Source organism: Halichoeres trimaculatus, unplaced genomic scaffold (genome assembly GCF_033239565.1).
Source record: "Halichoeres trimaculatus isolate MK-OKI-2021-1 unplaced genomic scaffold, fHalTri1.1 fHalTri1_scaffold_9, whole genome shotgun sequence".
Taxonomy (NCBI): domain Eukaryota; kingdom Metazoa; phylum Chordata; class Actinopteri; order Labriformes; family Labridae; genus Halichoeres; species Halichoeres trimaculatus.
Genome location: NW_027437188.1, coordinates 71783 through 97484, shown reverse-complemented (window position 1 = coordinate 97484; position 25702 = coordinate 71783). Strand labels below are relative to the sequence as shown.

The following is a 25702-nucleotide window of genomic DNA, read 5'->3' as shown; positions in this document are numbered from 1 at the left end:
GAGGGCCATGTTGAGGACCTTGATGAAGGCTGTGGTGAGGGCCATGTTGAGGACCCCGATGAAGGCTGTGGTGAGGGCCATGTTGAGGGTCACGATGAAGGCTGTGATGAGAGCCATGTTGAGGGCCTCGATGAAGGCTGTGATGAGGGCTGTTTTAAGGACCTTGATGATGGCTGTGGTGAGGGCCATGTTGAGGGTCTCGATGAAGGCTGTGATGAGGGCCTTTTTGAGGGCCTCGATGAAGGCTGTGATGAGGGCCTTTTTGAGGGCATCAATGTAGGCTGTGGTGAGGGCCATGTTGAGGACCTTGATTAAGGCTGTGGTGAGGGCCATGTTGAGGACCCCGATGAAGGCTGTGGTGAGGGCCGTGTTGAGGACCTGGATGAAGGCTGTGGTGAGGGCCATGTTGAGGACCTTGATTAAGGCTGTGGTGAGGGCCATGTTGAGGCCCTTGATGAAGGCTGTGGTGAGGGCCGTGTTGAGGACCTAGATGAAGGCTTTGGTGAGGGCCATGTTGAGGGTCCCGATGAAGGCTGTGATGAGGGCCATGTTGAGGATCTCTATGAAGGCTGTGGTGAGTGCCATGTTGAGGACCATGTTAAGGGCCTCAATGAAGGCTGTGGTGAGGGCCATGTTGAGGGTCACGATGAAGGCTGTGATGAGAGCCATGTTGAGGGCCTCAATGAAGGCTGTGATGAGGGCCGTGTTAATTCTCGATGATGGCTGTGGTGAGGGCCATGTTGATGGTCTCGATGAAGGCTGTGATGAGGGCCTTTTTGAGGGCCTCGATGAAGGCTGTGCTGAGGGCCTTTTTGAGGGCATCAATGTAGGCTGTGCTGAGGGCCATGTTGAGGGCCACGATGAAGGCTGTGGTGAGGGCCATGTCGAGGACCTTGATGAAGGCTGTGGTTAGGGCCATGTTGAGGACCTTGATGAAGGCTGTGGTGAAGGCCATTTTGAGGGCCCCGATGAAGGCTGTGGTGAGGGCCGTGCTGAGGATCTTGATGAAGGCTTTGGTGAGGGCCATGTTGAGGGTCCCGATGAAGGCTGTGATTAGGGCCATGTTGAGGATCTCTATGAAGGCTGTGGTGAGTGCCATGTTGAGGACCTTGATGAAGGCTGTGGTGAGGGTCATGTTGAGGGCCTCGATGAAGGCTGTGGTAAAGGCCATGTTGGGGACCTCAATGAAGGCTTTGGTGAGGGCTGTGTTGAGGACCTCAATGAAGGCTGTGGTGAGGGCTGTGTTAAGGACCTCAGTGAAGGCTTTGTTAGGGCCATGTTGAGGGCCTTGATGAAGGCTGTGATTAGGGCCATTTTGAAGGCCTTGATGAAGGCTGTGATGAAGACCATGTTGAGGGCCTCGATGAAGGCTGTGATGAGGGCTGTTTTAAGGACCTTGATGATGGCTGTGGTGAGGGCCATGTTGAGGGTCTCGATGAAGGCTGTGATGAGGGCCTTTTTGAGGGCCTCGATGAAGGCTGTGATGAGGGCCTTTTTGAGGGCATCAATGTAGGCTGTGGTGAGGGCCATGTTGAGGACCTTGATTAAGGCTGTGGTGAGGGCCATGTTGAGGCCCTTGATGAAGGCTGTGGTGAGGGCCGTGTTGAGGACCTAGATGAAGGCTTTGGTGAGGGCCATGTTGAGGGTCCCGATGAAGGCTGTGATGAGGGCCATGTTGAGGATCTCTATGAAGGCTGTGGTGAGTGCCATGTTGAGGACCATGTTAAGGGCCTCAATGAAGGCTGTGGTGAGGGCCATGTTGAGGGTCACGATGAAGGCTGTGATGAGAGCCATGTTGAGGGCCTCAATGAAGGCTGTGATGAGGGCCGTGTCAATTCTCGATGATGGCTGTGGTGAGGGCCATGTTGATGGTCTCGATGAAGGCTGTGATGAGGGCCTTTTTGAGGGCCTCGATGAAGGCAGTGCTGAGGGCCTTTTTGAGGGCATCAATGTAGGCTGTGCTGAGGGCCATGTTGAGGGCCACGATGAAGGCTGTGGTGAGGGCCATGTCGAGGACCTTGATGAAGGCTGTGGTTAGGGCCATGTTGAGGACCTTGATGAAGGCTGTGGTGAAGGCCATTTTGAGGGCCCCGATGAAGGCTGTGGTGAGGGCCGTGCTGAGGATCTTGATGAAGGCTTTGGTGAGGGCCATGTTGAGGGTCCCGATGAAGGCTGTGATTAGGGCCATGTTGAGGATCTCTATGAAGGCTGTGGTGAGTGCCATGTTGAGGACCTTGATGAAGGCTGTGGTGAGGGTCATGTTGAGGGCCTCGATGAAGGCTGTGGTAAAGGCCATGTTGGGGACCTCAATGATGGCTTTGGTGAGGGCTGTGTTGAGGACCTCAATGAAGGCTGTGTTGAGGGCTGTGTTAAGGACCTCAGTGAAGGCTTTGTTAGGGCCGTGTTGAGGGCCTTGATGAAGGCTGTGATTAGGGCCATTTTGAAGGCCTTGATGAAGGCTGTGATGAAGACCATGTTGAGGGCCTGAATAAAGGCACTGATGAGGGCCATTTTAAGGGCCTCGATGAAGGCTGTGGTGAGGGCCGTGTTGAGGGCCTCGATGAAGGCTGTGGTGAGGGCCATGTTGAGGACCTCGATAAGGGCTGTGGTATGGGCCATGTTGAGGGCCACAATAATGGCTGTACTGAGGCCGTGTTGAGGGCCTCGATGAAGGCTGTGGTGAGGATCATTTTGAGGGCCACAATGGAGGCTATGATGAGGGCCGTGATGAGGGCCTCGATGAAGGCTGTGCTGAGGGCCATGTTGAGGGTCATGATGAAGGCTGTGATGAGGGCCATGTTAAGGACCTCGATGAAGGCTGTGGTGAGGGCCATGTTGCGGGTCACGATGAAGGCTTTGATAAGGGCCATGTTGAGGGCCTTGATGAAGTCTGTGTTGAGGGCCATGTTGAGGGCCTCGATGAAGGCTTTGATGAGGGCCATGTTGAGGGCCTCGATGAAGGCTGTGATGAGGGCCATTTGGAAGGCCTCGACGGGCTGTGATGAGGGCCATGTTGAGGGTTCGATAAAGGCTGTGATGAGGACAATGTTGAGGGCCTCGATGAAGGATGTGATGAGGGCCATGTTGAGGACCTCGATGAAGGCTGTGGTTAGGGCCATTTTGATGAAGGCTGTGGTGAGGGCCATCTTGAGGGCCTGGATGAAGGCTTTGATGAGGGCCGTGTTGAAGGCCTTGATGTAGGCTGTGGTGAGGGCCATGTTGAGGACCTCGATGAAGGCTGTGATTAGGGCCATTTTGAAGGCCTTGATGAAGGCTGTGATGAAGACCATGTTGAGGGCCTCAATAAAGGCACTGATGAGGGCCTTTTTGAGGGCCTCGATGAAGGCTGTGATGAGGGCCTTTTTGAGGGCATCAATGTAGGCTGTGCTGAGGGCCATGTTGAGGGCCACGATGAAGGCTGTGGTGAGGGCCATGTCGAGGACCTTGATGAAGGCTGTGGTTAGGGCCATGTTGAGGGTCCCGATGAAGGCTGTGATAAGGGCCATGTTGAGGATCTCTATGAAGGCTGTGGTGAGTGCCATGTTGAGGACCATGTTAAGGGCCTCAATGAAGGCTGTGTTGAGGGCCATGTTGAGGTTTGCGATGAAGGCTGTGATGAGGGCCATGTTTAGGACCAAGCTGAAGGCTGTGCTGAGGGCTGTGTTGAGGACATCGATGAAGTCTGTGGTGAGGTACATGTTGAGGGTCTCGATGAAGGCTGTGGTGAGGGCCATGTTGAGGGCCACAATGAAGGCTGTGATAAGGGCCTTTTTGAGGGCATCAATGAAGGCTGTGATGTGGGCCATTTTGAGGGCCTCGATGAAGTCTATAGTGAAGGCAATTTTGAGGGCAGCGATGAAGGCTGTTGTGAGGGCCTTGTTGAGGGCCTTGATGAAGGCTTTGGTGAAGGCTGTGTTGAGGACCTCAATGAAGGCTGTGCTGAGGGCTGTGTTGACGACCTCGATGAAGGCTGTGTTGGGGGCCATGTTGAGGACCATGTTAAGGGCCTCAATGAAGGCTGTGGTGAGGGCCATGTTGAGGTTCTCAAGAAGGTTGTGATGAGGGCCATGTTGAGGACCTTGATGAAGGCTGTGGTGAGGGCTGTGTTTAGGATCTCGATGAGGGCTGTGGTGAGGGCCATGTTGGGGGCCTCGATGAAGGCTGTGCTGAGGGCCGTGTTGAGGGCCTCGATGAAGGCTTTGGTGAGGACCACTTTGAGGGCCGCGATGAAGGCTGTTATGAAGGCAGTGTTGAGGGTCTTGATGAAGGCTGTGTGAGGGCCATGTTGAGGACCTTGATGAAGGCTGTGGTGAGGGTCATGTTGAGGGCCTCGATGAAGGCTGTGGTAAAGGCCATGTTGGGGACCTCAATGAAGGCTTTGGTGAGGGCTGTGTTGAGGACCTCAATGAAGGCTGTGGTGAGGGCTGTGTTTAGGACCTCAGTGAAGGCTTTGTTAGGGCCGTGTTGAGGGCCTTGATGAAGGCTGTGTTGAGGGCCGTGTTGAGGGCCCTTGATGAAGGCTGTGATGAGGGCTGTGTTGAGGACCTCAATGAAGGCTGTGGTGAGGGCTGTGTTAAGGACCTCAGTGAAGTCTTTGTTAGGGCCGTGTTGAGGGCCTTGATGAAGTCTGCGGTGAGGGCCGCATGGAGGGGCGCAATGAAGGCTTTGGTGAGGGCTGTGGTGAGGGCTGTGGTAAGGTGCATGTTGAGGGCAGTGTTGAGGGCCTATGTGAGGCGTGTTGAGGGCCATGTTGAGGGTGGTGATGAGGGCCGTGTTGAGGACCTCGATGAAGGCTGGAGTGAGGGCCGTGTTGTGAGGACCTCAATGAAGGCTGTAGTGAGGCCTGTGTTGAGGAGCTCAATGAAAGCTGTGGTAAGGGCCATGTTGAGGACCTCAATGAAGGCTGTGGTGAGGGCCGTGGTGAGGGCCGCGATGAAGGCTGTGGTGAGGGCCGTTTTGAGGGCTGTGGTGAGGTTTGTGTTGAGGGCTGTGTTGAGGGCTGTGTTAAGGACTGTGTTGAGGGTTGTGTTGAGGGCCGTGTTGAGGGCCATGGTGAGGGACTTGTAGGGCCTTGTTGAGGACCTCAATGAAGGCTGTGGTGAGGGCCGTGATGAGGACCTCAATGAAGGCTGTTTTGAGAGCCATGTTGAGGACCTCGATGAAGGCTATGGAGAGGACCGGGTTAAGTACCTTGATGAAGGCTGTGGTGAGGGCCGTGATGAGGACCTCGATGAAGGCTGTGATGAGGGCCGTGTTGAGGACCTTGATGAAGGCTGTAGTGAGGGCCGTGTTGAGGGCCTCGATAAAGGCTGTGGTGAGGACCATGGTGAGGGCCATGTTGAGGTTCGTGTTGAGGGCCATAGTGAGGGTTGTGTTGAGGGCGGTGTTGAGTGCTGTGGTGAGGGCTGTGGTGAGGCCTGTGTTGAGGGCCATGGTGAGGGTCGTGGTGAGGGCCGTGTTGAGGACCTTGATGAAGGCTGTGGTGAGGGCCGTGTTGAGGGCCGTGTTGAGCACCTTGATGAAGGCTGTGTTGAGGGCTGTGGTGAAGGCTATGTTGAGGACGGTGTTGAGGGCTGTCGTGAGACCTGTGTTGAGGGCTGTGGTTAGTGCAGTGGAGGTCCCGTCGGTCTGAATCCTGTTTTCTGGATGCTGGAGGTGCTGCTGTGGCTGAGTCTCTGCTGGGTCCTTGGGTGGCGAGGCAGGAGCTCTTTTTCTTCACTCTGTTCCTTTTCTGGGAGCACAGGGCCAGGTCTCGGCCTTTCATGATGCCGCAGAGCATGGAGAAGATTATCCGTCAGTCGACTCACTCCACCTCTGTTCAGGGGTGGGCCTTTTCCTTTAAACAGATCTACTCTCTGCCAGAAAAGGGTAAAGTTTTCAATGAAATGCAGTGCCCTTGTCTCACAGACTCCAGACAGCCATGTTTTTAGTAGAAGCAGCTGGCTGAATTTGTTTATCCTCCTGTCAATATTTGAGAGAGGTCCACAGATAAACGTTGTTATTTCCAGTTTATCAAGACTCTCAAATAGCTCATTGAAGTCTTTCTTTAAGATTTCAGACTGATCTCTCCTGATGTCCACTGCACCTGCGTGAACAATCAGCCGTTTCACTCCTTGGTGTTTTGCCAGTACCTTCGGTTGGAGTTTAGTGATGTCAGAGACAGTGGCACTGGGATAGCTGCAAGTAACCATTCTGTTCATGCTTATATCAGATATGGCTCCATCTCCAAGCACAAGGGTATCTTTGACCTTGACTTGTGGCACAGTTTTTCTGTCCGTCTGCTGCTTTGTACTGGCTTCATGGTTACTGTTATGCACAGGAATTTTGCCGTTTGCTCTCTGTTTGTTGTAGTCCATCACATTTGGCTCTGACAGTGGTAAAAATCTGTTTGTTAACTTTATTACGGGTGATGCTGCACATCCTTCATTGATACCAACATTTTGACTTTGCTTTGGCTTAGCACCAAGTTCATCATAAATGTCTCTGCAGAGTCTTGGAAAAGACACGGTATCATTTAGCTTTAAATTGAAGGTAGTCGTTTTTTCACCCTTTCCTTTGAAAGTAAAAGTGGACTAATTACCTCTGGGTTCCACTGGGAGTGTTTCATGAAGTCCTTTTTCAGTTTCCAGGGCAAAAATCTTCTCTTTTAGTGCATAGATTTCCTGTTGATACATCCGGCAGCTTTCACAGGGAGACTCCACTTCCAGCATGTTGAGAAGATTGTAGTCGCAGGCTCGTCAGATAAGTTGTAAAAAACATAAAATGATTTAAAAAGTCTTGGTTCAATTAAAAGAAAGAGAATAAAATCATATCCAAGAATTGTAGAAAAGGTAGAATGATTTGAAAGCAAAGCAAAGCAAAGCAGTAAGCAGCACTCAAAGGCCACCCCACCTCCATAACTGCCAGTTTGCTTCAAAAATCTGTTGAAACAGTAGGCTGACATCAGGGAGACTAGGAGACAAGGTTCAACAGGTTGACATCTCAAAGTTACCGAGCATAGATCTCTGTGCGCTCTCTTGTCTCATAGGTTCCCTGGATCCTGCTGTGGACCTGCCAGACTCCAGCTGGCACAGTTACAACAGCTATCAACAGTCTCACCATCATCATCACTCCTGGACCAGTACCTATAGAGAGCCTGTCTAATCCTTCTGACCAAGTGCTTTGAGTGGTCAGAGTCTGCTAGTCACATACACTCCAATACAACCCATACACACACTGAGGCAGAGAGTGTTTCACAGCAGGAACTGCAGGAACTTCTACACCTATGAAGGACCAGTTGACAACCTTATGTCCAAGTTTTGTACCTTTAATAGGGATTGAAAGAGTTTTTAGTTACAGAAAGAAATGGGATGGCAATGTGCTGTGATCAGAGGTGAACACAAGAGGCGTTAAAGAGCATCTCAGGAAAATAGGAAAATCCAAACTCAAATGAAAAAACTAGAAACAGCCCTGCCTACTATTTTGGTTGAATTTTAGTACGTAGTAGGTAGTATGCAAAAACTTACAAAATCTGCAGTATGCCAAAATTCCCTAGATGTCCTACTGGTCCAGGAAAATTTCTCAGTATACAACAGGCCCGTCTACCTGCCATACTGTTTCCTACAATGCACGGCGCTGACGCTGTTTGTCAATGCGGGTGGCAGGCTTCGGTGAATTACCGCCATCTAGTGGAATCAGTCAGCACAACAACATTTACGTTGTATGGTCCATGAGACAGAAGTGATGAGAAAGAAACACCTGTAAATGGTGTCACTTCTGGTTGTAAAAAAGATGTTTACTTCTGCAAATTAATTAAAGCCCATATAAAAGACTAATTACCTCTTTTAAACTGTACATGGATTTTATGGAAATGTTTTTTTCATCAGCTGTAAAAATAAAAATCAAGATTTATTTTCAGTCAATGGTTTAACTTTTGGTGTAAGACTAGAAATCAAGAATGATTATTCTGTTTGATATGATTAACAAAATGACCAAATACCAAGATCTGCCAATAGCTTGTTTCGTATATTTGTATTAAAGGCAAAAAAAAAAAAAACGTCATCTGTGGCTCCACCTTCGGAGACTAGAAACCAGAGTAGTGTACTACAAAACAGACCCAACAGAAGAGTCATACTACATACCCCAAACAAAAGCAGTAGGTAGTATGTAGTGCTGTAGTATACAGTAGGTGGTTTGGAAAACAGCCACTCTTTCTTTTGTGCAGGTTCCCTTTTCAAGCTGGTATAGGAGCAGCAAGCTCCGCAGCATCGCTCCCCCTCCAGTAAAAATGCTCTGCCTCACCTAACCTCACTTCAGGGGAGGGGGGAGCAGCTGGCTGCAGCCAGAAGACAGTCACTGCTGTTTTCTTGTAATTTTTTAATGCTGTTCTCCTGTGAACAGGATTACAGTTCTGTCTTTTGTTTAGTTTGATTAAGATTAAGAAGTTTATCTCAGTTAAACCAATTTAATTTGTGTGGTTTTCTTTATTTTGTAAGTTACCAGTTAAGTGCAGTCAACATTATTCTTTTTTTTTGTTCCCTCGGTTTAATTTCTTCTTCCCTTCTTACCTATAGTTGCATTATTTTCTTTTTTTTTGGGGGGGGGGGGGGGGGGGGGGGTTGCTTTCGTTTTCTTTAGTGGTAGTTTTCTTTGGTCAGGTTTTTTCATTTACAATCTAGTTTCATATCATACATATTTGGGTTGTTTTCTTGTTTTTGTTTGATATTCATCTGCCCAGGCTGGGAGCCATTTTAAAACTTGTGACTGGGAAAGTCACCGTCTTTGTTGGTCCCATTTTTTTTTTTTTTTTTTGAGTATTTTCTTTCTTTTCTTAATTTAGCACCTTACTATTGATTTTGATTATTGTTTATCTTTGATGTTCAGTTATTTCCTAGGTTAAAAAGTTATTAATTTGTTGATTTACTTCATTAATTTGAACGTTGGTCTTTGTTTGTTTCTTCTTTTTTGTATATAAATTAAGGTTGCTACGTTGAGTTAAATATAGGTTACACCGGGAGAGAGGCAACCCTTACCGGTGCCGTGGGCCGAGACGAGCAGCAGTCCCCTTCCCTGGTTGTGGTGTTTGTCACAAGTTACTTTTGGTTGACACACGGGTGTTGTTTGGTTTGGATGTTTTCCCCTTTGGTTGTCCTGCCGCTGAGGTAAGGCCCAGCCCTGCTTTATTTTGTTGCCTCTCCCTTGTGCACCTTCCTTTTTTATAACCACCTTTTGTTAGTGTGGTTTTAAAGAAGAATTTTTGTTTTAAAAGAATAATAATAATTTTTACAAAGAGAATCAGGTCTCCCCAGTGGTGTTGAACCTGTGCGATGATACTATAGTGGTTAAACAAAACTAAACTACATTCCTGGGAGTGAAATTCCCCCAGGTGGCGTTGCCGAGCTCCTCTGATCACCTTTATCCTGCCACAATGATAAGGTTGCTTGCAGGCATACATGCTTTCAGCAGCTCGCTGTTAAGCAGATCTGCATTAAAGCTGTATGACTCTGCATGGTCCTATTTCACAGCATTTTCTCCCTCCTTCTTTGTTGCACGTTTCCAATACATATTCCCAGGGTTTGTGCATTTCTGGTTCACTGTTTTGAGTCCCAAAAATGCAGCTGTCCTCCACCAAAGGCCTCCTAGCAGGTGTCTGGTTTCACCTCGGACCTGTTCACCTACAGCTTACCAGAACATCCCTTCATTAAGGTTCCCCTACACGGCTTTAAAAGAGAGAAACCACAAGGCAATGACATTTGTCTCCCTTTCATTCCTCCGCTTTTGTACAAATGAATCTCTTACTTAAGGGATGGGGGCTTCAGGTCATATACAGACTCCCTGTTAGAAACTGTCTTCCTCACTGCAGAATTCACAACAGGATAACTATCTTTGATCCTACTCAGACCTCGCCATTAATAACGCAGTAATCCACAGTCATTACTTTTCTGTTCTCTTGAAACAGTGTAAAACTGACAGAGATAGGAGAGGAACATCAGTTATAATTTCTCAAACTAACTCTGATTTTTGTCCACTGCCATCAATGCTCCACTGTCTGAGGAGCCGTGCCCAGGCCAGTCCTCAGGAGCTGCTGTTTGTCACGGAGGGAGGAGAGCCCCTGTCACCAGCTTGGTTCACCTCACGCCTTCATCTCCTGTGCCAACTCTGCTGTCTCCCTCCAGAACGCTACACGCCTCATTCGTTCTGCATAGGAGCTGCAGCAACAGCAGCTAGGGTTGCTCCGGTGTCCACCCTAAAGCTATGGGCAGATGGTCTTCCTCAGCTTTTGAACGAGAGTCTGGCATTGCAGGTGTGGTTGTTTTGGGGGTTTTATTTTTGCTGCTGCCCTCCCTGCTTATGTCATTCATGATGGCTTGTGATGAGCAGGAAGGTGTGCTCTTCCTGCCTCAGGCTTTCCATGCTGGCACGTAGAAGAGCAGGGAGTCCCAGAACAGAACCATACCGCCAAATGAAACTGTGCAGTTAAAGATTTGTTTTTGACAAAGTGGTCCTGACTGAACTTTATTACTGGCAGCTGCCTGTACTTCTTTTAGGCAGACTGAGAAAGAATCTAATTATATATTTATATATATCCATATTTTCCATTTTATTATTTTGATTCCATTATAATGTAATAAAATAAAAATCCTGGCAAATTTCCTGACTTTATGCTCATATACAGTCAGGTACAATCTATTTATCATTAAACAGTATAGGTATCAATAGCATGATTGTTTCAAAGGTTCAGTCAGGACCACTTTGTCAAAAATAAACTTTATTAACTTGCACAAGTTTCATTTGGTGGTAAGGTTCTGTTCTGGGACTCCCTGCTCTTCCATGCGCTTGCGTGGAAAGCCTGAGGCAGGAAGAGCACACCTTCCTGCCCATCATGAGCCATCATGAACGGCATAAACAGGGAGCGCAGCAGCAAAATAAAAACCCAGACAGAGCAGAGCAAACATGAATAAAATAACAGAAGGAGCTGGGGTGGAGGTGGGTTGTGAAGTGCCAGCAGAGGAAGCAGGAAGTAGGTTTGACAGGAGCAGCTTAAATAGCCCGCTCTAACAGCAGTTTTCCAATAGGAGGTGGACACGGGAGTCAGCCGAGCCATCAGCTGATCTGCACCGATAATGACAGCTATGTTGTTAGAGCTTGACGTCGTGACCTGCCTGAACTAACGCTACGCTTAATTTCAGTCAGGACCACTTTGTCAAAAATAAACTTTATTAACTTGCACAATTTTCATTTGGCGGTATGGTTCTGTTCTGGGACTCTCTGCTCTTCCACGCGCTTGCGTGGAAAGCCTGAGGCAGGAAGAGCACACCTTCCTGCCCATCATGAGCCATCATGAACAGCATAAACAGGGAGCGCAGCAGCAAAATAAAAACCCCCCAAAACGACCATACCAGCAATGCCAACCTATCTGCATGGAGATGCCAGGAAGCTATTTAGGGTTGAATTTACTATTGGTATTGTTAATCTATTCACTAATTTACTTGCTTATAAATTTAAATAGGGAGTAAGCCTTCCCTAACCCTTCAGGCTGATTAAGAATTAGATAAAACAATTTTACCTGCGAAACTATTTATTACATCAAATGAAATTACAAGGAAAGGCTCATGGCTTTTTGAGCATCTAAGATGGCTTGTTGCCAGGGCGCAGATAACGTTCAAATGCCGAGGAAGACCATCTGCCCATGGCTTTTAGGGTGGATACGGGAGCAACCATTGCCGCTGTTGTTGCTGCTCCTATGTGGAATGAATGAGGCGTATAGCGCTCTGGAGGGAGACCACAAAGCTGGCACAGGAGACGAAGGCGTGATGAGAACCAAGCTCGTGACATGGGCTCTCCTCCCTCCGTGACAAACAGCGGCTCCTGAGGACTGGCCTGGGCACGGCTCCTCAGATAGCGGACCATGGAAGACATGGGACAAAATCAGAGTTAGTTTGAGAAATAATAACTGATGCTCCTCTCCTATCTCTATCAGTCTTAGAATGTTTCAAGAAAACAGAAAAGTAATGACTGTGTATTACTACGTCATTAATGGTGAGGTCTTGAGAAGGATCAAAGGATCGTGATCGTGTTGTGAATTCACCGCACCTTAAAAACCCATAAAAAGCCGTGAGGAAGACCGTTTCTAACAGTGAGTCGGTGTATGGATCAAAGCACCCCTTCCTTAAGTGAGAGATTAATTTATGCAAAAGTGCAGGAGTGAAAGGGAGACGAATGTCATTGCCTTGTGGTTTCTCTCTTTTAAAGCCGTTTAGAAGAAGCTTAATGGATGGATTTTCGAGTAAACTGAAGGTAGACGGATCCAAGCAACGCAGGTGAAACTGGACACCTGCGAGGAGGCCTTTGATGGAGGACGGCTGCATTTTGCGGGACTCGAAACAGTGAACCAGGAATGCAGGAACAATGGGAATACTTATAGGAAGAATTGCAACAGAAAAGGAGGAACAAAATGCGGTGAAATAGGACCATGCAGAGTCATACATTTTTAATGTGGGTTTAGCTAAACCCGAACGCATATAGCGGGCGGCTGACAGCATGAACGACTGCAAGGTGTTGTCTAATCTAGCACCGTAAGGTGGAAGGGAGGGCAAGGCAGGCTGGATGGCGCCGCGTCCGGACACAGTCTGTGGAATTTCTGAAATTCAAATCGGGAAAGAGCATCAGCAACCTTATTGTCTAACCCTGGAATGTGGGCTGCACGAATATGAAAGTTCTTCAGCACGGATTCCCAGGTGATACGTCTTAAGACTCTGTTAATGAATGGAATAGAGGAACGCCCTTTGTTTATGATATGAACAGCTGCTTCGTTATCGCAAAAGAAAATGATTCTCTTCCTAGACCAGGATTTTCCCCAGAGAAGACAAGCTATGACAATTGGGTATATCTCCATAAGAGCAGAAGAAGAAGCACTTGCTGACAGAGATGACAATTCTTTTGGCCATGCCTCAGCGAACCACTGGTTATCGAAGAACCCCCCAAAACCTACTGAGGGAGCTGCATCAGTGAATAATCTTATGGACAAAGATGATTCTGAATAATCGTTATAGAAAAACGAAATGCCATTCCATTTCTCGAGAAGCAAAGACCAGAACTGGAGCTCTGATCTGCATCCTTCATCCAGAGTTACTGTGTCATGAAGTTTTTCAACTGATTTTGAGAGGTCAAGAAGCCTGGATATGAATGAACGGCCTTGAGGAATCACGCGCATGGCGAAATTGAGATGACCTAAAAGGGAAAGCAGATCTCTTTTAGAAATTGATTTTGAAACTTGTTCTTTCATAATTTCTCTGATGCGATTTAATTTCTCGAGAGGCAGGGAAGCTTGCATGAGAACACTGTCTAATTGGATACCCAGAAATTCGATAACTTTAAGTGGACCTGAAGTTTTCTCCTCTGAAAGGGGGACTCCCAGTTTTTTAAAAGTATCTTTAAGTGTGGAGATTGCATGATCTGGCTTGGCGTGAGGATAATCTATGAGCAAAAAATCATCTAACAGATGAAGCACGAATGGCAGTTTGCAGTTATTTAAAAGAATCCAGCAGAGCGCTTCTGACAATGTGTCGAAAATTTTTGGACTGCTGCGACATCCAAAGGTGAGCCTAACTGCAAAATACAATTTTTGTCTCCATTTAACGCCGAACAGGTGCCATTGAGAAGGGTGTAGAGGCATGACTTTAAACGCGTCTATGATGTCGGCCTTTGATAACCACGCTCCACGACCTGCTTGTTTAATGAGCTTAATGGCATCATCGATTGAAGCGTAGTACAGAGAGAACGGCTGAATCGGAATCAGACTGTTGATGCTTTGGACCTCGTCATGATGCGGAGCTGATAGATCTATGATAAGACGCTTTTTACCAGAATATTTCCGAGTAGAGACACCTAAAGGGTTGATACGAGATATGGGGAACGGAGATTTAACCAGAGGTCCGATCATGAAACCTTTCCTGACTTCTTTTTCCAACAAAGTATCAACAATCTCAGGCTCTTTCAGGGCAGACTGCAGATTACAACATGAAAAAGACACTTTAGGCAGCCACAGCAAACCAGCCATGAATCCTTGAACCAGTCCAGTTAACAAATAATTGACAAAGCAGCGGTTTGGATGCTTCTCCAAAGCCTTCCCCAGCTCTGCCACGTTGACTGGAGTTGAAGGTTTTATTTTCTCATTCCCTTCCTCACAAGGCGAGTTCGTCTGGGGCACACAGATTTTGGATGGCTGTCCCCACAGTAGCTTATCCTCATTGGTTTTTGGGCCTGCCGGCGGATGGACTACAGCCACAGATTTGGGACACATGTTGGAGGAGTGTGAGAATGAACTACAAATAGAGCAGGAAAGAGCTTGGCGGCCAGTGCAGTGCCTGCTAATTAGAGCCAGGTCAACCACGGACCAGTCCAGTCTTTGGTTAAACCTCTGGATGAACATAGCAGCCTTCGCAGAAAAAGATTTGTGATATTCATAGAATAGAGTCCCACCGTACGTCATGGCGAGATCTGCAATGATGGCCTGATAAGTGTCTAGTTCAGCTCGACGGGATGGATAGACTTCGCAGATTACGTCTCTGAATACTCCAAAGGCGACAATAAATTCTGCTAATGTCAGAGTCTTAGAAAGTCTGGGGTCACTATCCTTTAACATCACAGACACATCGCCACAATCTACCACACGCTTATCGCTGACTTCTGAGCACAGCAGGATTTTGACTAGATTAACGTCATTACCTGCAAGGATCTGGCTTATCAGGTTGCAGGAGATGGCAGCAGCAGGGGGGTAGAATAGAACGCCAGATGAGATCGGGACTGCACTTCCCAGGGTCCTGCGCGGGATTGTGAAGCCGTCGAGGAGCGCCGGTGTGACGTCACAGGCCTGTGTCGAGGAAGAGGCAGCAGGTTCCCGGGATGAAAACACGTTGGACTGGACCACGGAGTTGGAAAACGAAGCGTTGGCCTCTAAGGTCTGAATCCTTGAGTTCATGCTGGAGAGGGATGACTGGATGGATGACAGCGCTGCCAGAACAGCGTCGTTTACCGGATCTGAGGGGGTGACTGCTGAGGTCGGCGGTCTGACTTTTTTAGCCGGCGGGGCAGCGGCTGGAGACGGAGCAACGACTGCGTCCTGAGAGCAGTGTTTACGTTTCGCCGGAGCCTTCCGGGGAGCGGAGACAGGACGTTTTTCAACGTGGAAACCCAGCACACTTAAGAAACAGGGCGAACAGTTCTTGATGGGAAGCTCCGACTGGAGCGGTAACATCGTTGGCAAACAGGAACTCCAACAGTTTAGGAATCGGCCAGTCATTTATCAAAGGAACGTCTGGGATATGACATCTACCTGCCAAACGGGAGCTACGACGAACGGAAGGAGCCCTTTCGTCGATGATGGCTTCTTCTGGATCAGAATTTTGACGAGGCTCTACCATGACATTGTCGAAGTGCCACGGGTCTTCATCGTGGGCGAGAGGCGACGACATCTGGAGCAGCAAGGTAAGAGCGAGCAGGAGCAAACTTCTCTTCATACGGGGGCTTGACTGTGAAGTGCCAGCAGAGGAAGCAGGAAGTAGGTTTGACAGGAGCAGCTTAAATAGCCCGCTCTAACAGCAGTTTTCCAATAGGAGGTGGACACGGGAGTCAGCCGAGCCATCAGCTGATCTGCACCGATAATGACAGCTATGTTGTTAGAGCTTGACGTCGTGACCTGCCTGAACTAACCCTACGCTTAATTTTGGGGTAAACATCAATAAAACCAAAAGACAAAAAAAAAAATCTAATATTCCTTTAAAGGTAAGGGGAAAGTTAGAGGAATGCTGGGGAACCAAACTTTTAACCAACATGTAACACTAAGAAAAACATAAAAACTGTCCATTGCAACAAACAGGCAACCTAAAACCCAACCAAAAGTTACCTTCAGGGAAGTGACTGCAACTTAGAGCTTAACATAATACCAACTTTCTGGGAACCAGAAATTGTAAGTAGGGAGCCGTTGGTCCCCTGTTCTACGTCATCCCCGAGAAGCGGAGTGGAGGCGGGCAGCACTGTGTCTGTGAAAGACATACTGGGACTCTTTCTCTCTTCTACAGAATAAATGCTGCAAGAGAGGGAGCAAAACCCTGTGTCGGTCATTCTATAACCGTAGAAAGAAAAAAATCAACACAGATTTTAATGTCTTCTGACAAAGTATCTTTCTGAAAAAGGGAGTTTAATCATTTTGTTCCCTGCAAATTAAGTTAGTGTATTTCATTCCTAAGAGCTTCCTGGTACTTAATATGACCGATATATTATTTATTTATTTTCATATTTTGATTTCATGCGCTGTTGTTGTTTCATTTTAAAACTAAAATGAGCAACCCCAGGTCAAACCAACACTATGAGATTTCAGAAGTAAACAGAAACATAAGTTTGGAGCTATTGTTGATAAAAACTTAAAAAAAACCTTGAAATGTGAAAAACACTCACCGTAAAAGCTTTGGATGATTAAAATATTGTTTGTTTAAGTCTGTGTAACTTTCTGCTGTATATATCATTCTTGTTGATTCTTCGTGCTGTCTGTCTGAATGAAAGCCGCGCTCCTACCTCGGAAAAATATATAGATCATTTGCGCCATCTAGTGGCAGAAGTGTGAAACAAAAACAACAACTTCAACAACAACAGGTCGTGATCCAGTGAATTTTCACTTTCTGTTCTGATCAAATGAGACGAGAATTGAAGTTGGAGGCTTCAGGTTGGCTTTGTTCTGTCAGAGACGGTGGAGGAACATTCTGTCCATGGAGCCCACGGGGGAAACACGCACGTGTGGACAGTGGTGAGTGTTCACTTCTGTGAGGAAGACCATCAGAGACATAAAACATGCTTAGTACGATCCGTCTGTGGGGTGCATTCAGGTTCCACATGAGGAGAGGTGACACGGACTCTGAGACTATGAAGGAGTGGGTAAGATTAAAGTTCAGTCACTGTCAGCATGTGTTTGTCAGGGTTAGTGCATTTCCGACAGTGACGTTAACTCCACGCGTGGGACCTGAGCCACTGTCCTTTTTTCTTTTAAATTGTGAAGTGATCTGAAGTAAATCACACTCTGGTACTTAATAATGAGTTTATAATGAGAGTAGGCTATACACTCTCATTAACCTGAGCAAAGGTTTTACATTTCATCTGAAGAAAAACTAAACGTTCACTTTCACTTTCCACAACAAAGTGAAAGTGAGCTCAGAGTCAGCTACAGTGAAGGAGTGTCTGTGTGTGGGCGCCGTTTGTAAAGCAGCGCATGGTTGGAAAAAAAAAAAAAAAAGTTTCGTCACATTTAGCTTCAAACCATGTGCAAAAAAACGCGTGTGATTTTTCTCTAGTGACCTTTTATGACATTTAGAGCAATATTTGTCATTTTAGAAATATCTTAAATAGTTAAATGAAAATATTCAATGTCACACATAAATGCTATTTATAAATATAAATGTTAAATATAAATAAAAATCTAAATGTTAAATCTAAATATTAAATCTAAATGCTGTAAATGTAACATACAACACAACTGTATGTATGTATGTATTTTTGTATGTACGCTATCTGCATGCTTGTATGCATGTAAGTATGTATGTATGCATGTATGCTTGTATGTATGTATGTATGTATGTATGTATGTATGTATGTATGTATGTTTGTATGAATGTATGTTTGTATGTATGTATGAATGTATGTTTGTATGTATGTATGAATGTATGTTTGTATGCATGTATGTATGTATGTATATATGTTTGTTTGCATGCATGCATGTATGTATGTATGTATGTATGTATGTATGTATGTATGGATTATTAATGCATTTTTTTGTATTAATGCATGTACAGATGTAAGTTTGTATGTATGTATTTATGTTTGTGTGTATGTATGTCTGTCTGTATGTATGTATGCATGTAATTATGTTTGTATGTATGCATGTATGTATGTATGTTTGTATGTATGTTTGTTTGTATGCATGTATGTCAGTATGTATGTATTAATGTATGTCAGTATGTATGATTTAATGTTTGTATGTATGTATGTATGTATGTATGTATGTATGTATGTATGTATGTATGTTTGTATGTATGTAAGAATGGGAGTTTGCTATGCTTTCCTTAGAAATGTTAAATATTAATGTAAAATCTAAATATAAATCTGAATGTTCAATCTAAATATTAAATCTAAGGGCTCTAATTTCGTAGTCCAGGCGCAGGCGCACCTGTCCTGCGCCGGCCTTTGCCGTGTGCACAGGGCGTGACCGGCGCACTTTGCAAGTTTCCTGCAGTGCCAAGAGAGGCGCAGTACAGGCGCACATAAGCGCAGAGCTGTGCGTCCACACCTCCCTCCGCGCAAATGGCAGAGAGGGAGGAGAAAAGCCGTGAGTGGGTTTAACACAGCCGAGCGCTGTTTTCACCAATCAAATGAGCGCCTCTCCTCGCCTTTAAATGCCCTGCGGCTGAGGCGCAGCGTCTGATTGGTCTGACTGATCTCCAGCACCACGGAGAGAGTGCTGGTAGTGGAGACGGTCAGAGCCGCTGTGCCTGCAGCAGGTCAATGGACAGCGGGGCACATCGGAGGATACGACGCGCGTCACCTTGTGGGCCAGCTCCCGGGACAGATGTAATCTGTTCCTTTGTCATTAATAGGAGAACAAAATGAAGAGACAGTTACACAGCTGGCTTATCCATTCAGAATACTTTTGATCCACCTGCACTCCTGGTTTGTCATCGCCAAGCAGAACCTTTGGTGATATACTGTATACTCTCCCAGTGTCTCCGCCTCATCCTCCTTACAATAATGTACTCCATCTTTTTAGATCACGTTAAAAATAAAGACTAAAACAGAGAAATATGGGAAATCATGGGTAAATCCTGAGTGACAAACATTTATTTTGTCTCTTTTTTCTTCGTCTTTTCTCTCCCTCTTTTCTTTGAATTAAATGAAATGAGAGAACCAGATATATACTCAGTATCAGATGTTAAGGCTGTTTATTGTTTAACTGTAAGATGTGCATCAAACTTCCAGCTGTCGTCAGGTTAACTTTCCATTATGACAAACGGCTTTAATCTGACATCAGATGTGACAGGACAGTTAATATAGATATAAATGTATATGCTGGTTCAGACAGTTACATTAAATAATGATTGCTGTGATTGTTTACTGCATCAAAATGTGTCTGACACTCTGGAAACCTGCCTCTGAGGCTTTGATGACATGTGCGCACATGTGCGCCTGTCACCAAATTACAGCTGCGTGGGGTGCGCTCCGCTTTGCGCTGAGAATAGACCAGGTTGGAGCTGGCGAGCTTTCAGCGCACTTTTTTGGCACGAAATTGTCACTGCGCCAACATGAATCTGCTGACACCTTCCCCTGGTGCGCCATCAAATCCCCCTGGCACGCTGTCACACCCATCTCTGCGCAGACGGTCTACCAAATTGTCAAATTGGCAGCGCACGGCGGTGCGCCACACGAAATTAGCACTGCACAGGCTGCGCCAGGCTTGCACCCCCTGCGCTGCGCCACGAAATTAGAGCCCTAAATGTTGTAGATGTAACAACCAACACAACTGAATGAATGCATGTTTGTATGTAGGCTATCAGCATGTATGTATGATGGCAAGTATGTATGTATGCATGTATGTATGTATGTATGTATGCATATATGTTTGTATGTATGAATGTTTGTATGCATGCATGTATGTACCCTGTCTGCATGTACATATGGTTGTATGTATGTATGTTTGTATGCATGTAGGTATGTATGCATGTATGTATGGATTATTAATGCATGTATTTTGTATGAAAATATGAACAGTTGTAAGTTTGTATGCATGTATTTATGTTTGTAAGTATGTATTCATGAATAATAGTATGTATGTATGTATGTGCACTGTGTGTATGTATTTATGTATGTACGCTGTCTGTATATATGTTTGTATGTATGCATGTATGCATGTAAGAATACATGTATGCATGCATGTAGGTAAATGTATGTATGTCTGTATGTATGTATGTATTTATGTTTTTTGTATGTATGTCTGTATGTATGTTTGTATGAATGTTTGTATGAATGTAAGTATGTTTGTATATTTTTTGTATGTATGTATGTATGTATGTATGTATGTATGCATGCATGTAGGTATATATACTTATGTATGTTTGTCTGTATTTATGTATGTATGTATGTATGTATGTATGTATGTATGTATGTATATATTGATGTATGTTTTTATGTATGTATGTTTGTTTGTATGTATGCTTGTATGCATGTTTGTTGGTATGCATGTTTGAATGTCAGTATGTTTGTATTAATGTATTTATGTATGTATGAATGCATGTATGTATGTTTGTATTTATGTATATGTGTATATATGTATGTCAGTATGCATGTATTGATGTACGTTTTAATGTTTGAATGTATGTTTGTATGTATGTATGTATGTATGTATGTATGTATGTATGTACGTATATATGTATGAATGAATGTATGTCTGTTTCTTTGTCTGCATGTATTATTGATTAATGTATGTATGTATGTATGTATTGATGTATGTATGAATGTCAGTCTGTATGATTAATGTATGTTTGTATGTATGTATGTTTTAATGCTGTATGTATGCATGTATGCCAGTATGTATGAATTTAAGTATGTTTGTATGTATGTTTAAATGTATGTATATATATGTATGTTTGTTTTTATTCATGTTTGTTTGTATGTATGTATGTTTGTATGTGTGTTTGTATGTATGTGTATATGTATGTATGGTTGTATGTTTACATGTATGTATGTATGTTTCCTTGTTTGTATGTATGTATGTCAGTATGTATTAATGTATGTATGTATGTATGTATGTATTAATGTATGTATGTATGAATGTATTCGTGTTTGTACGTATGTTTGTCAGGTTGTATGTACGTCTGTATGTATGCATGTTTGTATGTATGATTGTAGTTTGTATGTATGTATATACGTATGCATGTTTGTATGTATACATGTGTGTATGTATGTTTGCATGTATGTTTGTTTGTATGCATGTATGTCAGTTAGTATGTATAAATTTATGTATGTATGTATTTATGTATGTATGTATTAATATTTGTATGTACGTATGTATGGTCTAATGTTTGTATGTTTGTATGTATGTCAGTATGTATGTATGTATGTTTGTATGTATGTATGCATGCATGTATGTATGAATGGGAGTTTGCTATCCTTCTCTTAGAAGTCTGGGGAAGGCTGCTTGGCTTACCCAGGGAGTACTCTGAAAGCCTCTAACGCCAATTTTAACTGTATCCATTTGGCAATAAATAGGTCAATTTATCACATCATTTGATTGCACTGTTTTTGTTTTTTTTATACATACAGAGGGTGGTTTATGGAAATGATCTGCTCACATTTACTATTTGTGGATGGTTTTAGAAATGTAAATGTAGACACAGTGACTAAAGTTTTAAGTCATTTAAAGAAAAACCTTAAAACCTTTGTGTCACGCTGCACTGAAAGATTGAAGTGTTGATTTGAACTATAAAGCTGTTCCACAGCGCACCTTACATTGAGACCAAACCCTTCAATGAAAGGCTTCAACAGAGAAATCAGATGAGCACAGTTTTCAACAGTTTTCACAGATCATGGTGATGGGTGATTTCTTCTGTCTGTCTTTTAGCCACAAAGGTGTTGCTGTGGCCAACTTCGCCCTGCACGAGTCCCACTGCAGCCGCTTCCTGTGTGTCTGTCCTGACTGTGAGGAATCTGTTCACCGAGAGCTACTGGACCAGCACAGGGAGGAGCAGCACACCCAGGTGCACACACACACACACACTCACACACACACACTCACACAGACACAGACACACACACTCACACAGACACACACACACACACATACACACACACACACACACACACACACACACACACACACACACACACACACACACACACACACACACACACACACACACTCATGTTACAGACTTGTGCTCTTCTTTTCTGATGTCTTTTTGATGCTTTTCTTTGCAGGTGAGGTGCTCAAAGTGTAACAAGAAGATGGAGCGTGGTCACCTGTTGGATCATGAGGTGAGGGGACGAACATGTGGTTTGAGCCCTCACAAAGAGGAAAATATTCAGTTTCCTCCTTTACTTTAATGTATGAAAGGGGAAAAATTCTCCTTAAGCAGCTTCAGACAGGCAGAGCTACATTCAGAGTGTAAACATCTTTTATTTAAAGGTGCAGTTTGTAGAAACAGGAATATTTAGCAGTCTGTATACAGACAGACAGCTGCTCTGCTCTCACCCCCCCATCAGTGGCAGCCTCGCAGGGCAAGAAGCTGCCTTGATGTATGATGGGTTTGATCCTCTAATGTCAGGGTTGTAACTTTCTAAAATATCATTCAGTTCTTCTTTTGCTCACAGTAACAGTTAGACATGGGTACTAAGTCAGGTCCTTTTATAGAGGGATTATTTGTTTGTCAACACCAGCCGATGCACGTGCAACATGAGTGCAAAAGCACTGTGGAGTTTAATGGTTTGCCAACCAACGTGGAGGAATTAACCACCAATAAACACATTTTTGAACTAAATATCAGCACTGTGACGGATGGTAGTCAGCTCCAGGTTTGTGAAATAGCAGTGAGTGAACAGAGGAGATCAGCAAGCAGATAGATATTAAGTGGACAGACATTTTTAGAGGAGAAACCCGGGGTGTATCCAGAGAGGAATCTAGAGATTCTAGAGGAATCAGAACAACCAGACATTGGGATGCTGCTATCAGGTTGAATGCAGCGTTTTAAAAATGCTAACTCCTCTGTATAAATACAGCTAAACGCTGCTTCTGCAGTCAAACAAATGCACATCTTTATGATGACGTAGACTGATAATCCCTCTACAGGTACTGACCAAATTCTGTCTGTAGTACTGATTCATGTAAAATCAAATGGTACCATGCTTAGGTACCTAAACGCACACTTGTGACTTTGAGGGAATGGAAGAGAGGGCGATTTTCCATGCTAGACTTGAACACAGCATTGCAAGTTTGAGAGATAAATATGTAAACTGAAAAACTTTTAGATTTTATTGTTAAAAAATGAATATTTATTACCACATAAACATACACAAGTACCGAAAATTGGTACAATTGAGTACTGATGCCGAATGCCAGGTACTGAGGATGAGTACAGTTTGGTTATAAAGTGAAAGGCAGCTCTCCTTTGTAACAACTCTGGCTCCTTCCATCCTGTGTATTTTGCAAAGCCTCTCTCTGAATAAAAACATGTTTCCTGCTGGCTAATTTGATCAGAAACATGCTACATACATGATTGATACATGACGGCACCCTTTATTAATATAACAGGTTTATTGGACAGTAACAAAAACACAATCCCTCAGTTTTTTGGTGCCACTGACATGACATTTATAAGAAAGAGAAAAAGTAGGGAGGATCCTGAGTCTGCGCTCTCTGTTCTGCGTCTCTCCTTTCAGACTGATGAGTGTGTGGAGCGTCTGCAGACCTGTCTCTTCTGCGAGCTGGAGATGCCCTTCAAAGATCTGGACCAGCACTGTCTGGCCTGTGGGAGCCGCACTGAGCTCTGCAGGGAGTGTGGACGCTACGTCACCCTGAGGGAGCAGCCTCAGCACGCTTTGACCTGTTCAGAGACCGCCAACGCCTCAGGTCCTCCTCAAACTACCAACAAAGTACCAGCAGCAAGCAGCAGTAAGAGCGATAGAGAGAGCAGCCTCAGTTAACAGCCAGGAAGTTTCCCCTCTACTCTAACAAACCAGGCCTGTTTTCTTTCTGCAGCTAAGGAGACAGAGACGTGTAGAGTGTGTGAGGCTGCGTATCCCACTGAGGATGTAGAGGAACATGAGGTGAATACATAAGTCAATAAACACTTGTTTTATCATTTCTAGATTAAGATTTTAGGTCAGGCGGCGTGTCTCCACCCCCTCAGAAAGCCTCACCGCAGGACTCTCATCTTTGTTCCCAAACAGCTGGAGTGTGTCCTGAGGAAGAATCAAGAAGACAAGGAGGAAGAGGAGGAGGAAGTCTCAGATTTATCAAAGGCAGAGTCCTCTCCTCGGCTGAGCAGCATCTACAAGGCGACCTCAGGGTCAGAAGCTTCCAGAAACGGCCCCTGGGGTGGAGGCAACCCCGACCAGATCAGCACCTGTCCTCACTGTCACCTGGCCCTGCCTCTCATCACGCTGCGCTGGCACGAGGTGACGACCCTGCATACGTCAGGATCTGTGTATACGAAGTCTTTAACAAGCTCCCATGCTGTGATGAGAGCGCGCTCATGTTGACGGTTCTTTTCTGCTTCTTGTGTTTTCAGAAAAAGTGCAGAGTTCATGTTCACTTCAAATAAAGACAGAGGGAGCACCACAGACTGGATCAACCAGCTCAGAGGGACGAAGACAACCATAGCTGATTCAACTATTTAGATTTTTTCTTGTTAGAATGAAGATTTACGTCTTTCACGTTCATAGAGGTGTTTGTATGATCGGAGCGTACGGCCTGTGCTCTTCATTTTCCTCTGACATCAACCCGTTCTATCATGGTTTACTTCTATGTTTTTAAAGTTTTACTGCTGAAAGAATCAGCCAAATGTTTATCATGTCAGTTCATTCAATGATCAGAAACTGAAAGGCAATAGACGACAGTAGTTTGGAGGTACACTCCACCATATTTAACGTGAGCAAACTCCAAGGAGGAAGTGGTGGGGCCTCAGTGTGGACAGTGGGGAGCTGCGCATCAGTTAACACAAGCTGAGAATGAGCAGAATGCTTTCACCTGGTCTACCTTTTTTTTTTTTTTTTTTTTGCTTTCACCTGGTCTACCTGTAGTAACCCCAATACTCCTGATGACATCGATTCTTACTCATTTAAATAAAAATACTGATACAGATTTGTGATACTTGTTACCTCTGCCAACACTGAGAGAAAAACATGTTAAGAAATTGAAAAAAGGAATAATTAAAGTTGTTTAATGGATTTGGAGCTGTGTAAGTTTCTATGAACCAAAGGAAATGTTAAATTCTGTGACTCCAGGTTGCAGGTGGCTGCAGTGTAGGTTACATCTCATGAGGTTCATCCTGGGTGGGTGGCCTGGGTTCAAATCCAGCCTGTGGTCTGTTGCCCACGTCATCCCCCCACTCTTGTTTCATACTCTATTCACGGTCCTCTCCTCTATAATTAAAAGCACAAAAATGTAAAAAATGAAAATAATAATAATAATAATAATGATAAATTCTGAGGAAAAAAGGAAAAAAAAGGTCTGTGAATCCATTGACTTAAAGATGCTGAGAGAAGGATCTGTTTGAAGTTGACCACAGTGCCCCCTTTTGGCCCTGAGTCTCACACACACGCTGTGGTGAAAACGTCACTCTTAAGAAGGTGTGTATTTGTTAAGAAAATGAATGGAGATCAGATCTTCTTTCCAACTCTACTTTACTTTGTTCAAAACAACTTTTTACCAGATCTAACAGGTTTGGTATTTGTTAACATTTAGGTAGAGCTATGCTTTGAAGTGACAACAAGCTAACACTGTCAGTTTGTATGTAGTTTAGTAGCTGTCTATATTTAGCTCAGCTGGAAGCCCGGTGCTCTGAGACATGTCTGTAATGTGTAACGTTAGTGAATCCTGGTCATGTCCTGCCAGTCATCTACCAATCAGAGCTAACGTAACCTCACTCTTCATTTTATTGATAGACTCTCAAGTTTGAACAGACCACTG

General features: G+C 44.8%; 1 protein-coding gene across 1 annotated transcript; it reads left to right on the top strand.

Moving 5' to 3' along the window:
• The first annotated feature begins 16639 nt into the window (after window positions 1-16639).
• Window positions 16640-25162, top strand: xaf1 (XIAP associated factor 1). The gene is made up of 7 exons (XM_074679976.1): window positions 16640-16780; window positions 21638-21773; window positions 21994-22050; window positions 23452-23683; window positions 23771-23838; window positions 23962-24189; window positions 24303-25162. The coding sequence occupies exons 1-7, from the start codon at window positions 16743-16745 to the stop codon at window positions 24333-24335; spliced, it is 792 nt and encodes a 263-aa protein (XP_074536077.1). The 5' UTR covers window positions 16640-16742; the 3' UTR covers window positions 24336-25162.
• The last annotated feature ends 540 nt before the right edge of the window (window positions 25163-25702 follow it).